We start from the raw sequence: 15,008 nt of genomic DNA, 5'->3' as shown, positions 1-15,008 counted from the left end.
ATACTAAACAAAACAATGGTATCTCTTGTGTCAGTTTATCTCTATATGGAAAGCTTCTATTACAATTATTGTCTGAAATAGAACACTGAATCTCCAAGAACCATGAGAAGCACAGCAATATTAGAAATGTGGCATGAAGTGGGGAAAAAAACCCAACCAACCCATACATCCAACCTCTTCTCTCTAAATTTAATACAAATGCCTTTATTTGGAATCTCAGCAGTCAGTAAGAATTGAAAGTCATCTTTAATTAAGAAGAATTTACGGCTGCACCTGACTGGTGAAGGAACCCAACAGACAAACACAAGCATCAGCTCACTGCTCATCCATGATCCATGGTTACACTGCCATACTCTGGTACAGCGTTGGTCTATGGTGCCTGGTATGGTCCAGGGTTTGGGGGGACAGTAGGAGCAGGGTGCCTCACCTAAGCCATGGGGTGGATGAAACTACTCCAGGTCTGGCTCCTTCCAGATCACGTGATCACAACTGGTCAGCAGATTCAGCCCCTGGGCCTTCTTCGTGCACCCTCCATGAGCCACCCCAGGGCATGTACTGCTCATCCCCAAGAATGTGTGGGGCAAGGGCTACACTGGGTACAGCAACCAGGCTGCAACATACGGTCCCTGCTCCATCAGCACAAACAACATTAATTCTCTGTAATTTTTTCATGTCTTCCCAGAAAAAAAAAAAAAACAAACCAAAAAACAATTACCCCCCCCCTCCCCCAGCAAACAGTACTAATTAGAGACTTGTGCATTTACAAGGGCATAGTAGTGTCCTTCCTTTGCCAGTAACTGGCTGTGGGTGCCCTGCTCAACCACCCTGCCGTTCTGGATCACTGCAATGATGTCTGCAGTCTGTACTGTCGTCAGGCGGTGAGCAATGACGATGCAGGTTCGACCTTGCCGGGCATTATCGAGAGCTTTCTGGACGATCTGCACATATACGTCATGAAAATGCTATTAGCACCTGGAAAGCCTTCACTTGTCATACCAACCACATTTGTTTTCTTAGTCTTTGTTATCACCTGAATAGGTCTCCCATAGATATACAAGTCAGTGCTTACACGAGACCATTACTCAATAGGGTTTCTCACTGAGGTCGGTGAGACTGTGCAAATGAGCATGAGACACTGAGAAGTGGGTTCTTGGGCATCCAGTTAGGGTCAGAACACAAAATCAGTATTTACCATCAAATACAGCTAATAGGAAGGCAGCTGAAGAGTATCAGCTCCCCACGGTGTTTTCTACTTAAAGTTTTGGGGGTTTCTACTTGTTTGTTTAGTAGAGATCCTAGTGTCATTGAATTCACAGCTTACAGCTGGAAAAGCTACCACGATAGACCCGCCCTGTTGTTTCACAGCTGAGCATCTGCAACGTGTTTGCATTGATTTTATTCTACAGAAAGCAACTAGCCATGTACGTACACATATATATTTCACGTAATCATTACTCACCTTTTCACTTTCTGTGTCAAGAGCAGATGTAGCTTCATCCAGAAGCAGAATGGCAGGATTACGAACCAGAGCACGGGCAATTGCGATTCTTTGTTTTTGACCTCCAGAAAGTTGTGTTCCTTTCTCACCTACCCGGGTATTATATTTCTGTATGTTAAAAATTAAAGAAAGCGGCCTGTGAATACTCTTAGAGAAAGAAGATTAGAAAAGTTAACTTTTATGCATGGCTATAAAAATGATTAGGTATTTCCATCTTGAAAGAAAAGAATAGTGCAAGTGGTTTTAATAAAGTTAAGGTTTTATAAACACCTCTAGTATAACCAGTTATATATACAGCCACGCATATTTATAACTGGTCTGAAAATTTCCTTCCCCAAAGACTGGAATAGGTCTTGAATGGTACCACCAGTGATATAGCCGTGAGGTGTCCACAGACATCTGCCCATGAGCATATGATCATAAGAGTGACTACAGATTTAATGCTTACTGACATATACATGCAGAACTTGATTCTGCATTACTTTCAAATAAAGAATCCCAAACGTCATAAGCAGTAATGAAGACGAAATATTTTTCAACATCACTACATCATTTTCAAGTTACACAGAACTACAATGAAAACAAACTTTCAAAGCATTTTTCCTTGTTAGAACCAAATTCTTGGCAGGCATGAAGGTCAAATGCCATGTCGTTCACTTTTGATTTATTGCCCGTCCGTATTTGTTAAGAAGCACTCCCTGTGCCTGCCCATCCAATTAGAAATAGAATTATTTTAGAAAAAAATATTGTCTTTCTCAGAGTAACTTGAGACGTTTTGGCTGTCAAAGGAAAAAAATCTAAAAAAAAAATATGAGGACTTATTTGTACATAGAGCATCCTCCTATTTTTCCCCCTTTCATAGTCTGCTTTGTCTACCCCTATACTAGCTGGAATATCGGATTTATTTTGTTTTTGAGCAAACTAAGAATGATTTAAAGCTTGAAACATGCTGACGTTTTTAAACATAAAATTCTATACTTTTTCCTATTAAGGGAAGCAAAAATGTTTATTTTTAATTTGATCTATGTAAATGAGCGTTACCTAGATTTCTCAATATCATTGCAAATATCTAATTTCACTGTGAAGAGAAGATCACTGTGTCTTACCTCTGGCAGTTTTTCAATGAAGGTATGAATATTTGCTGCTTTAGCTGCTTCTTCAATTTCCTCCTGACTAACCACCCTACTGTTGTCTCCATACCGAATATTTTCTGCAATGCTGCAGTCAAACAAAATGGGCTCCTGTGACACCAGGCCCAGTCTGGACCTCAGCCATTGTAAATGCAAAGATCTGGTATCAAATCCATCTGCTAACTAGAAAAAACAACAGAAAAATGATGCCAAGTTGACTCCAGAGCTCATCCACAGATACACACTGTGAACAGGAAACATGAACTGTAAGAGGAAGCCCGTTACGTGGTGGAATCCCTGCTGAGATCGAGTAAGTTTTGCGTGCAAAATGGAAAAGAACCGGAAGTATAGATGAAATATTTCCTTTCATTAGTTTTTAATTTTGTGCGTGTTTTTGCTTCCATTTCCCAGCAGACAGAAACACAGAGTGCAGACCACAGGCTGTTCCTGCGGTCCTTCCAGCCCTACTGACCACAAGCACTGGGAACCTCACGGGAAAGCCTACCCCTAAGAAGCTGAGCGCAACAATGAATTTTCACAGCTGTAGGCCTTCGACTCAATCTTAAAACCTCCAAGGAGGTTTCTTTGGACTTTCTATACCCATTAATGGGGATTGCAGCAAAAAGCCCATTGCAACCTTCTGACGATGACATAGTAGCATCCCTGGGGGATTACATTTGTATTATCTGAAGCACATATCTGCCTCTGATGCGTGAATTCATATTAATGAGATGACTTATGCACTGACAAGCAAGTGACATCAACATTATGCCCCCCTGTGACCAGGCTGTGAGCAGCTTCGGGGAGGCAACGCAGTCTGAGACTCTCATTCTCTTCCCCGGCGAGATCTGCGCCCTGAGCCAGCCCACCGTGCCAACATGGCTGCCAGTGCTGGTACCTGTGGCCAACGCACGGGCAGGCAACGACAGGGGCCTTGAGATTGTCTACAGCTCCACTGGAGCCACAACCTCAGTAACCCACACCTCTAAAAGAGGCATCTCATCAGAGATATTTCCAGTATTGTTTAAAGCCTCTGAAACCTTGGAAGATAGAGTGTTCTGTAGATTTAATTGTTATTAATAGCCACACAAATCTATTTTTACCACTTGTCCTTCCACAGGGTCATAAAATCTCTCCAGGAGCTGAATGGATGTGCTTTTGCCACAGCCGCTGCTTCCTACTAATGCCAGGGTCTGCCCTTTGTTAACCTTCACGTTGAGTCCTTGCAAAACTTGAACTTCTGGCCTCGATGGATATACAAAATGGATGTTTCTGAATTCAATGTTTCCTTCAAAATTGCTCTGAAAAGCAACACAGAGTTCACACGCTTAGATTAGCATTTATTAGCTTTAACTATAGTGACACTTGTAAGACTGTTATTAAAATGAGAGAACTGACAAGAAAGCTTAGGAGAGTGTTTTCAAAACTGCTTTTGAAGTTCTTTTAAATTACATATTGGATTGAGTATATCCAATATATATATCTCGTTATTTATGGGATGATCTGCAGATGTAAGTTGCTAGGTCCTTCTGGAGAAACAGTTTTCTGCTTCTCGTATCTATTTCTCACTTCACCTTTGGAATTAATATCTTTAGACAAATAAACAACAACATTAATATTTTTCGTCTCTGGCACATGTAATTGAGGCACATGTACTCTTGGTATAATCCATAACATTTGCTGTCCTGGTCTCAAACTGCAGGTCGCACAATTTGAACGAATGCAACACAAGGCCAAGATCAGCTGTTAAGACAGCAGGGCTGAATTCTTCGGTAGGTAGAGTGTAGGACAAGCTGTGTTTTAAACAGCAACGGTAGTTGTTAATTAGCCATTCTAGCCAGCCTGATTTCTAAACACAAGTGGAAGAAAAGGGGCACACATTAAGACTGTTGCCTCTCCTATGGTTCGGGGCAGGAGACAGCCCTACGTACGTACGTACTAGTGGCACCACCCAGTACAGTGCTCTCACGGCAGCTGGTGATCTCATTTAACGGGATCAAAGCTTTGCTTTGCAGAAGTCACATGCATCACTGGTATTCGAGTCCAGCCTATACTAGAACTATTTTCATTTAAGTTTTATCTTACCAGGGATCTTCTGCCAAATCTTTCAGCGTCTGTGCCAGAGGGTTCTGGTTCAAGAAGGTACATAAAGCGTGCTCATAACTTTAAGGGCTGAAAATCCTGTGTATAAACTTAAAGTTATAGAAACTGGATTATGGCTTCCTGAGTAGGGGCTAAAACCATATAAAACCTACATGGGAAGTTCATTTTAAACTTAGATGGATGTACAAATGTAATCCTTCCAGATCGTGCAAACTGAAAGCACCTCATGGAGAAATTTGGCAAGTGCTGAGGTCAGTTTCCTTAATGACAATTTTTGTTTAGAGGTGATTTTTGGAGGATTTTAAGTGTGTTTTGGTTTTTTAGTTTTTGTTCTTTTTTTTTTTTTTTTCTTTTTCTTTGTTTTCTTCCCCCCCCAACTTTAGAGCAATATAGATTATTCATTAAGTTAGTTTTGACTTCACAAGAGCACATTTTTACTTGTAAGAGTTTCCACAGTTGTAGAAGGGCAAATTTTGGCAAAACTGCTCTGTCAGTGAAGGAACTACTGTCTCTTATCTACAAAAACAGTACGAAAATCCACTTGAATTTTATTTCTCCTGCAAACTCTTACAAAGGCAATGCGACTGTAAGTGGAACTGCCATTGTCAGTGTTTTCCTGAAGCCATTTAAGATGTGGGGCAGTTGAATGAAAAGTAATTATTTTTTTTTAGCTCATTCAGAGCAAAACTACATTTAAAGGTATACACATGTGACTGAAAATAATATGGCCCATTAAAAATAAGGGGGCAGTACCACTATCTTATATAATGTCTGTCTTTTGCAACACCCTAAAAAAGAGAAACTATGAATAGTTTTAGACAATAAAGCATTACTAATTTAGTTTGTTTCAAGGTTTTTCTGCAAAAAACCTTACCAATTTTTCACCTTCTTCACTATAACTGTCAATTAGAGGTTTTCTGTCCAAAAGTTGAAAGATTCTTTGAGCCGACATTCTAGCTTTGCCATAATCTGGTGCCAGGGAAGCAGACTGACCAACATTCATAGCTGCAAATATGACGGAAGAGAAGACTCTAAAAACCAAAAGATAAAGCATCATTCATTTCAGACAGAACAATGCATTTTTTTTTTTCCTCATGTGTAAAACAAGCCCTCAGAATAAAGTTTTTTAGCATGTTTAGATTATGACATTTCTGGAGCTCCTCACCCCTCAAAATGTCATCCAGTATTAGGAAGTTCTGTTTATTCCTATAACTACTTTGTAGATGAGCAGCGGTATCACATCACTTCTCTACGCAATACCCTCTGCCCGGAGGGGATGTCAAAGAAAGACTTCTCCAGTGTAGGTGCACTGAGCATGGCCAGATACTTGCTGCTTCGCTGCCCGAATACACACCTTTCCCCAAAACAACCCTTGTGCCCAAACTGCACTCCCAACCGGACTGAATTCTTGAATCTCTACGTCCCATTACCTCCGTAATTAGATGAAATAATCTGCATGCATTGTGCATTGAAATCACTATCATGTGTATGGCTTTTTTTTTTTTTTTTTTTTTTTTAACATTTTATAGAGTATACTCACATAAATACATTTTCAAAGTTGCTCAGACAATGGGCAATGAGCCATGCCCCAAATCTGAAGACTGCCGCATTAATGAAGTAGTTTGCACACTGAGCTACTCCGTAGGTAAATCCATAGAAAGGGGCTTTTGTCAGAGAATCTCTGGTAAAGGAAGAGACTTTCCATAAATGACTCGTAAAACAGAAACAGCAGATGCTGGCTGGGGGACGGCCAGATGTCTGGGTTACAGCTTTCAAGCAATACACTTCACCCCCTGAAAACACAACGAATCAGCTCAGAAGATGTGCACATTCACAAACAACCTCCTCCAGACCCTAAAAGCATCCTGCACCCTGACATGGAACTGCTTAGTTAGAGCAATGAGATCCTCAGTTATGCCATCTTGAATCTCTTCCTTTGCTTTTCTGTAGCAGGTCCGGTCAGCAGAGCAGTTAAAAAAAAAAAAAAAAAATTCAATAACTACCACATATGACCCATTTTAATAAAAAAACAAGCAGGCTCCAGCCTGGGCTGACAGCCGCCTGTGGGTTTCCACCAGGTCTTCCCATGCGAGCAGTGAGCTCTCATCCCCATTCGGAGCAGGGAGGTATTGCTGGGTATCCCCCCAGGGATTTAGAGTAAAGCCTCTATTTCTCAATCCATCCTTCTGGAGAAGTTTCATTTTGTGTAGCTAATTGAATGCACACTGAATCAGAGTCTGGAGGACTCTCTGCCCTCATGGTTTAGGATGCTTTCTGAGGAAATGGAAGTCTTTCTAGTCCGAGCTGTAAATCAGAGACCTTTGACAGCCCAGGTGAGCATCCTGCCCATATCTGGGGTATTAACGGTTCACCAGACACTGAATTTTAACACTCTTTTGGCTGAGGACAGATTATACAATGCTTCAATTTCTTCTTCTATATTAGTTACCTTGAAGGAGGAAAGAAACAAATGCGATTTTGGACTATTGTTTAAATAAAATGGAGCTAGAAAAATCTGGCATCCCTGATGATTCGGATGGGTTTCAGTGGGATATAGCGGGTCAAACAAGGGAAACATATGAAGTTTATTTCAAGGTTTCAAAGTCATCTGAGGGGAATAAATCTGGGTTTTGTTATAAAGGGTGCGGTATGGGAGTTAGCAGTCAGTTCCTGATTTAACTAGTATCAATCCAATATACAGAAACAGAGTGAACATAAGTCCTATATTCTAGGCATACACAAGAAAACAATATACTGCAACACATATGGAGAGAATGCAGTTTATAAAATGTTTGCATAATGAAAAGGCAAATCCTGCAAATGTATTTTCACCCTGAGTTTAAGAACGTATATTAAAACATACCAAGTGAACAAATTTCAAAACTATGTAAATGGCTATTGAAATCCTTCCCAATCTTTTGGGTATTGGGCAGCTTGCAAGATATGTATTTACAAGAAATCTAAAAGACTAAAATGTGCAAAGAAGGAAATAATAAAGAAAAAAATCCCACCTATATGGACCATTCAAACTTGTAACGTATCTTTCATAAAATGCTTCTTCCCTGGTCAGCGAAGCTACAGTTCTTATGTTTTCAACTGACTCGGTTGAAATCTAAATTGGGAGATACAACACATAAGAGGCAATTCCTTACGACTGCAATCTACAACGTTATCTCCTAAACACTCGATCTCTTCTCTAGCATTTATTATTTTAGATCAGAAAGTGCTTGCCTAAGAGAGGAGATCGAGGTCTATTACCAGGTGAAGGAAAGCCCAAAGCAACGAGATTATTCACCCCAGGGTCACAAGGCAAGGTGGGGCTGAAGCCAACAAAGCGTTTGAGTTCAGAAGCTTGGGCCAGCACGCAGGAAGCCTCAGCAGCCCCTACCCTAACCCGTGGGTTGTGACCCCAATGACTTAAACCCTATTTCATAAAATAGGAACAAACCCCAGTCATCTGCACAGGGCTTGCACTTTCGCACGGACTACTTCTGTCTCCTAGAAGAGTGCCATCAAGTGAACGAAGGCAGTACCCCAAAACCCGTGAGCACGTTAATGGTCTGCGTTTTATGATGGAACAAGAAGGTAGCAATGTCAGTGCTCGGTGGCTCAGCCCTGCGACGCCTCTGGCCGCCGCACAGAGCGGTGCAGAGCTCCGCTGCTGCCCTGGGCACAAGGTGCACCAGCGCCGGGGCTGCTGCTGTTACAGCTGTCCCTGCCCAGAAGTCCACCATGTAGGCTTTCAAACGCGCTTTTATAGCCTAATTTACAGATGTTTTGTGTTATCTATGTTTTGCTTTTCTTGGGGATATATAAACATCCACTTTGTCTCCCACCCTGTCCTGTCCCCTCCTCTTCCCCCCTTCATTTATCTCGGATAATTGTGTCAGCCTTAATACAGCTAGAGTGTTGTCCTTAAAAGTGATCTCGCACCATAACCCTGTAGTTAAAATTGGAGAACTTACTCTTCCAGCCTCTTCCAAAGCTTTTTGATCTTTTGCAGCATGACCAGACACAGAGCTAACTCTTGCAGCGTTGGTAGCAATAACGAAAGGAATGCAGGCCAGGATAAGCAAAGTTAACTGCCAGCCGTATACAAAAGCAATAACGATGGCAGTCAGAAGGGTAAAGACAGTCATAGTCATCAGTCCAAGTCGGCTCCCGGTTGCCTAAGAAAACCCCAGAAACCCCCAAATATCCATCATTACACTTTATTTTTGTTACTTATAGCACCACTTGAAATCACTACAGAGGCAAGGCCAGCTCTTCAGCTGGAAAGCAAAACCCTGCGCGGCGACGTGCCTGGATGTTATGCACTTACTTATGCAACTGTTCCTAGATGTCCCTCTTACCTGCCAGCATTCAGGCCTTCAAGCAAGGTTAAAGGAATCTCAACAGTTGGTCGTGCAGTTGTTTAGTGAAATGTCTGGGACTTCCCGCACTACCTGAGGCACAGAAGACTGTGGCCACTGTCACAGTAGGGCAGGTTGGCTGTTGGGTGCCCAGCATTAGGCCAGAGGGGCTTCTTTCTAGCAACAGTCATCCATTGACCCTTCCTACTAACAGTGGTGGAAACTACTCCTCCTCAGGTTCTCACACTGCTGCACCTGGAGTTGTGTTCTCAGTAAAAAACCCTCTGAATTTGGCCACCCTGCAGAAATGCTTTATCTCAGCAGGGATATCTCAGTGGGAAAGATGAACTCATACTGAAGAACTCTTGTCTCCTCCCAGCCTGTGTAACCTTTTCATCAAGAACTTTCAAAATGAGAGATGATTAGCATCCAGCATCCGGGTGGGCTCTGATCTGCAGAAGAAAGGTCTGAAAACAGCCCTGTGGAAATAGTTCATCTTCCAAAATTTGGCTTGATGGAAAAAACAAAAATCCTTGGGTGGGAAGCAAAAATTCTCTCTTTTGCCAAAGACTTTCCTGCCCTGAAAAGACTTTTCTTGTTCAATAAAGTTTAAAAAAGTAATAATTAAACCAATGCCAAGGTGAATTGTTGCCATATGTTCTAGGGGCTGCACATAAAGATGGATTTGGAAACTTCAGCCAGCGCAGCATGAAGCACGGTACTTACTTACTGACACTCTGTAGAGCTCCAGAGAACACAATAGCTTTGGAGAGCCATTCAGGCCCTTAGCTGGCTTTTGTAGTTAGGGGACCCTGTGCGCCCCTCCTTTCTACTGCCCTAACAGGGTGATCTAGTTCAATGCCACTGAAACAAACTGGATCTTTAAAAAGATGAAAATGGCTAAGTTTTGTCAAAGACTATTTTCTTACTACTAGCCCATAAGGAAGGGGGACAGCAGAGAGAAATAAAAGCCTACTGAGACTGAAAAATGTAGGGATTAAAGAGTTTTTGATGTAAAAATTTGAAGGAAACAAAGACATCTTAAAACAAACCAGTAAACTTTTCCCCCGCAAGTCCTGCAGTGATTTTTTTCTTTCTTCCCCCTCCACCCCTCCTCCCTCCCTTCTCCCAGCAGATCGTCAGGGATTGCTGATGAGGTGAGCAGTAGGAGGAATTGTGCATAAATTGCCATATTCTCCTGCCAGTGTCCAGCAGCCACCTCTCCCATACTGGCACCTTGAGTCATTCCCTCCCTTGGCCCTCTCCCTCCCTGGTGTTCTCTATTAATGCCGGGCCATTCCTTGCTCTTCGGTCTGCTTGCGTGTGAAGCACATTTGATTGTAATGGGATCCTCACTAAGGTCTGTAAGGGTTTGTATCATCTGCAGATACAACTTTTTCCTGGTACTCCAGGGACACCCATCATAGGGTGTAAAAACCTGGGGTCCACCAATTCAGGTTCCCAGCACATATGCAGATTTCACTTTGCAAAGTGAAGTGGCCTAAAGTTATTATATACTTATCTTAAAGACTTGCTGAATGTTTGCTAGTTCTCATAAATTATCAGCTGGGAAGCTGTTTCCAAGGTGACAACAGCATGCTACGTAAACGCATCTGCCAGTTTGTGGGTTAGATTTGATACCTGGTGTCCTGAAATAATCTCAGTGTCCCTCACCAATGGCAATTAATACTTGTAAGGAAAAAAAAAATATTTAAAAAGCACATGAAAAGGAATCTGCATACCCCTTTGACTTGGGAAGCATCTGTAGCAAGCCGAGTTAGCAGAACACCAACAGCATTTTTCTGGTCATCGTACCATCCAATCTCCTGCAAGAAAAGACACTAATTTCTGCTAATTTCTGTTCCAAACAATTACATATTCTTACCCTATTGCAGATTTATCAGGGTTACTAATAAAACGAACAAACATTTCCAGCTCAGGTGGCATATGGGGAAATGGAAGTACAAGTCATGATGGGTAACTGCAATATTCTTCCTCTATAGTCAGTGTCTTTCAAGTAAACTAAAAGAAAAAGCTTAAAAAGTATTATGCCGTTGTGAACATCTAATTGTTCACAACCAAAGTGTTATGAGCTCTGGTGTTCTTCTGAGCACGCCTATTTAGAAACTTTTGTTATAAACTCCTTTTACTCATTTCTTCCTTGGGCCTGAAGAGTTTAACTATTCTCTTCTTACAAGTTATCTATTCCATTAACAATAGAAGAACAATTGCTTATCTATGTTTGTACATACAGAAAGGAAATTAGGCCCTTTTACATCCAAAGGCTATGTTTTTTTTTTTTTTTTTTTTTTTTAAATCTCTAATTTTCCCTCTCCTAGTTCCTTTCAGATGTTTCTATGAACACACAGGTTCTTGTCCCCATTGGGTGTGGGGGTGCCGAGTTATGCATTCTCAAAACTCCTGTGCAAGTAACGTGAAGTCACACAAATTAACAGAAATGGTTTAATATAAGTAACTTTATTCTTCTCATGGGTAATTCTTGATGCAATAGGGCAATTTTGCAGTAAAAAAATTATCAGATGGTCTATTTGCTATGGATTGCAGTATCTGGATTTAAATCTACAGGTATCTTAACCGATTAGACTTAAATCTATATATTACATACTTACATCATGGCCACCCAAGCAGGAGGAGATTAAACTTTTTTGGTCATCCTTGCACCCACAGACAGCTGCAAAGTGTGCGCATATTATAACATGCCAGAAATATGCACATTCGCAATGACACCCCTTCGAAATTAGACTATTTGCAGGAGCAGCATTAAGCCAAATTGCACATGGATTAAGAGATTTTCAGAAAAGTTGTACTTTTTCCTAAACTAGCGGTAGAAAAGACATATTTTGTTTTCTTTTCTCCAGACCACACAATTAAAACCCAATGTGTACCTTGTAACAGTCTGCAAAAGCCATCTGGCTCTCATGATACCCTAGATGCATAATTCATACCTGCTGAAGTAATGCTCTGAAGGACAAAGAGCGCAGTCTCATTGTTAGTATTTCCCCAGACTTCCCAAACATGAATCCCTGGGGGAGGAAAGAGAGTCACATTCTCAACTGATGCTTTAACTCTGTTTTCAAAGCTGCACAACAAAGGCAACAACACCAAAAAAAAAAAAAAAAAGTCTCCTACAACCCCGGGTGCATATATAAGTCTGGGGAAAAATGCCGTTCTCGTTCCTGGAACCTGAAGCTCTATTTTCCCTGGGAAAGGAAGCAACATAGCAAAGAAGGCAGGAGCTTCGTTGTAAGGCTTTATTCGTATGCCTCAGCAGCACTATAAGATCAATCAACGTATCTAGTCATTGGCCTCCCTAATCTGACTGCTACAAGAGATGTTCACTCACAGCAGTCGCATCAATGGATTTCACGATATGGACAATGTGCAGTAACCGTCTCCTGCCAGCTTTGGAGCAGTCACAAGGGGACAGCAGACGATGGAGTTTGCTTGATGGTGTGAAAAACATCGTCTGCCACGGAAAGAGTCTATTTTATACTTACTTTGGCAAGAGCCTATAGACTGTCAATGAGAAATGTCAGTCTCAACTTTGACTTTTAAGGCCAGACCCTGAAATTTCATTTCAACCACGCTGAATCCGCATTGCTTTCAGTGGTGTTTTTAAACCAACGACAAATATGGACCTATGTCTTTGAGCAAAAGCATCCATAAACCTGACGTATCACAGGAAGAACACTGGCACTTCTGTGTGTTTTTGTAAGCACTGACTGATGTTTTGCTTCCCGGACTGCATTGATACAAGTTACACCTGCAGCCTGCCGGGAGTTAAGAACTTCTAACATTTCAGTGTAGTGACACTTACTTGGATTATATATGCTGCTAAGGCAATCACTCCAAGTAAAAGAAACATTAAAGAAAGCACCAAAGTGTTTTTATTCCTCTTCTCTGGATCTGTTTCTTGAAAAGCCTATGCAAGAAAAAACACAAAAATGAGTACGTAGACAATAAGTGCCAGTTACATAAACCAGCCTTCATCTCAACAAGTTTGTCTACTTCAATTTCTCTTAGCAAGCATCCTGGATCCCCAAATAAATCTGCAGTCAACTTTTTGTTGAGGGCCAGAAGTTATAGTCCAGCTTTCCATTTAACCTACATCTTGCTAGTTTGTTCCCCTGGCTCCAACTATTGTTCCTTTTTTCCTCTGCTGGTCAGATGCAGTTCCACTGGGCTCTGCCTCTAGAGGGTCACTTCACCAACTTTTATCCATTTTTTATTGGATCCATTTATACAAGTAAGTCCTACCTGGAGTCTTACATGGGGAGAACTGTCTGAGAACGAGGGAGGCTCATGACTGCAGCGTCCATTCGCAAACAAACCAAAAAAAACCCCACAACCTAGAGAAACCTTACCCCAATGATTTTTCCAAATATAACAGCGAATGCAGGATGGACCCCACCTGAGATGGCAGCAGCAATCACTCCCAGCAGTACATACAGCCACTCAGGTTTGTTCAGAGCCAAGATTCTTGAGTAAGGCACAGCAGGGAGATTTTCTTCCTACAGGAAAGGGAAAGCTGCAAGTTTTCCTTGGAAAGTTGCAGATCATGAAATTCCCCAGACAGTGGGTGTTCATTAGGCTTTGAGTAGTGAACTGTCTTGGTAAACTACTGAAAGCCCTCTCTGTGCACTCGGAGTGAGCGATCATGCTGGGCATCTGCAGCTTTGCTGTTTCGCATCCTAGAACTTCAACCGCCCTGTAAAAGTTTGGGGGCAGAAAACTTAACAAAAGGCTAAGTCATGAGGGGAGAAGGGCCAGGACAGTTCATTGAGAGTCAGATAGGACTGGTCACCATGGATGTCAACTAACACTTGAATCTTTATTAAGAACTAAAAGTCTCACTGTTCAAAGCACAGAAAAGATCCCTCCGGTTCAGCTAAATGCGAGTGGGCTGGCAGTGATACAACTGGGTAGAGAGGTCATCTTTCTCTTTGGCAAACTATAGCCTATGCATCATTACCAAGAGCGTGAAATAAGCATATGTAACAGTCAGTGAGCCTGCGCCTCCTTTGAAAGTACAAAAAATGCCCTGTTCTGCTTTACTAATTTATTCGAGTGCCTATGCTTCCACGGGGGGAGTTCTGGAAAAGCAAAAAATGAAAACACTGGAAATGAGACAACATATTAGGCAGGATTAAGAGTAAATTGCTCTTGCTTCCTGGTTATTTTATCCCATGTTTCAGATGAAGAATAAGGGTGGCTAAGCCTCAACCATAAAAGTGGCCTGAGCTTTCCGAAATATCTACAACTGCTGAATGCTTGATTTCTTAATTTTTTGTGAATGCGATGAACACTGAAGTCTTGAGCACGAACACCCACCACTTCCTCTGAGGTCTTAGGCAGTATTAATATACAGACAAAAAGTATCTTTTGAAGTTGCGTAACTTTTTTGTGATAATAGCAATGGATCCAGCTCCTTCATACTATTTGAAATATGTATTAGCTGGAAGCTATATTTTAGTGAGAAGGAGTATCAATAGATACAAGTTACGCTAAAGCTTCCATAAGATGAGATCCTAACTTCCATGGATTTAAAAAGATCTCTGGTTTTACTTCAGAATTTGCATTTTATTTCTTCACTTCATGGGTCCTGAAGTCAGCTAAAAAACCAAACCAAACCCAAACAATGCCAAACAACTCTTCCAATACATTTCATGCAAAAAATGCTGAAGTTCAAGCAGCACAAAATAGGAAAAAAAAAAAATAAAAAAATCAAGTTTCTATTGAGCTGCATATCCGAAGTCTGATCCACAGCCCACTAGAAATCTGCTCTTATTGATTGCCATGAGCACGTTTTACTCAACTTTGACAAAGTTCTGTTTCTAAAACCTGAACTTCCTGTATGACTTTTATTTCTAACATGACATTTGTCAACTGAAGTGTTTTATCTGA

At 41.4% G+C, this 15,008-nt stretch overlaps 1 protein-coding gene across 1 annotated transcript in view; it reads right to left on the bottom strand.

Moving 5' to 3' along the window:
* The window catches only part of ABCB5 (ATP binding cassette subfamily B member 5), a gene marked incomplete at both ends in the record, with an annotated part of 55,664 nt that overhangs the window by 20,649 nt on the left and 20,007 nt on the right, over positions 1–15,008 (bottom strand). The window contains 11 exons of the mRNA XM_082499152.1: positions 1,460–1,606; positions 2,605–2,811; positions 3,732–3,929; positions 5,606–5,762; positions 6,272–6,412; positions 7,743–7,843; positions 8,697–8,900; positions 10,826–10,909; positions 12,050–12,127; positions 12,922–13,026; positions 13,469–13,615. Coding sequence (XP_082355278.1) covers positions 1,460–1,606; positions 2,605–2,811; positions 3,732–3,929; positions 5,606–5,762; positions 6,272–6,412; positions 7,743–7,843; positions 8,697–8,900; positions 10,826–10,909; positions 12,050–12,127; positions 12,922–13,026; positions 13,469–13,615 — 1,569 coding nt within the window. The remainder of the gene's footprint in view (positions 1–1,459; positions 1,607–2,604; positions 2,812–3,731; positions 3,930–5,605; positions 5,763–6,271; positions 6,413–7,742; positions 7,844–8,696; positions 8,901–10,825; positions 10,910–12,049; positions 12,128–12,921; positions 13,027–13,468; positions 13,616–15,008) is intronic.

The sequence above is a fragment of the Vanellus vanellus genome (assembly GCF_965231255.1).
Source record: "Vanellus vanellus genome assembly, chromosome: 2".
NCBI classification, from domain to species: Eukaryota; Metazoa; Chordata; class Aves; order Charadriiformes; family Charadriidae; genus Vanellus; species Vanellus vanellus.
This window is presented reverse-complemented; position numbering and strand designations above follow the sequence as displayed.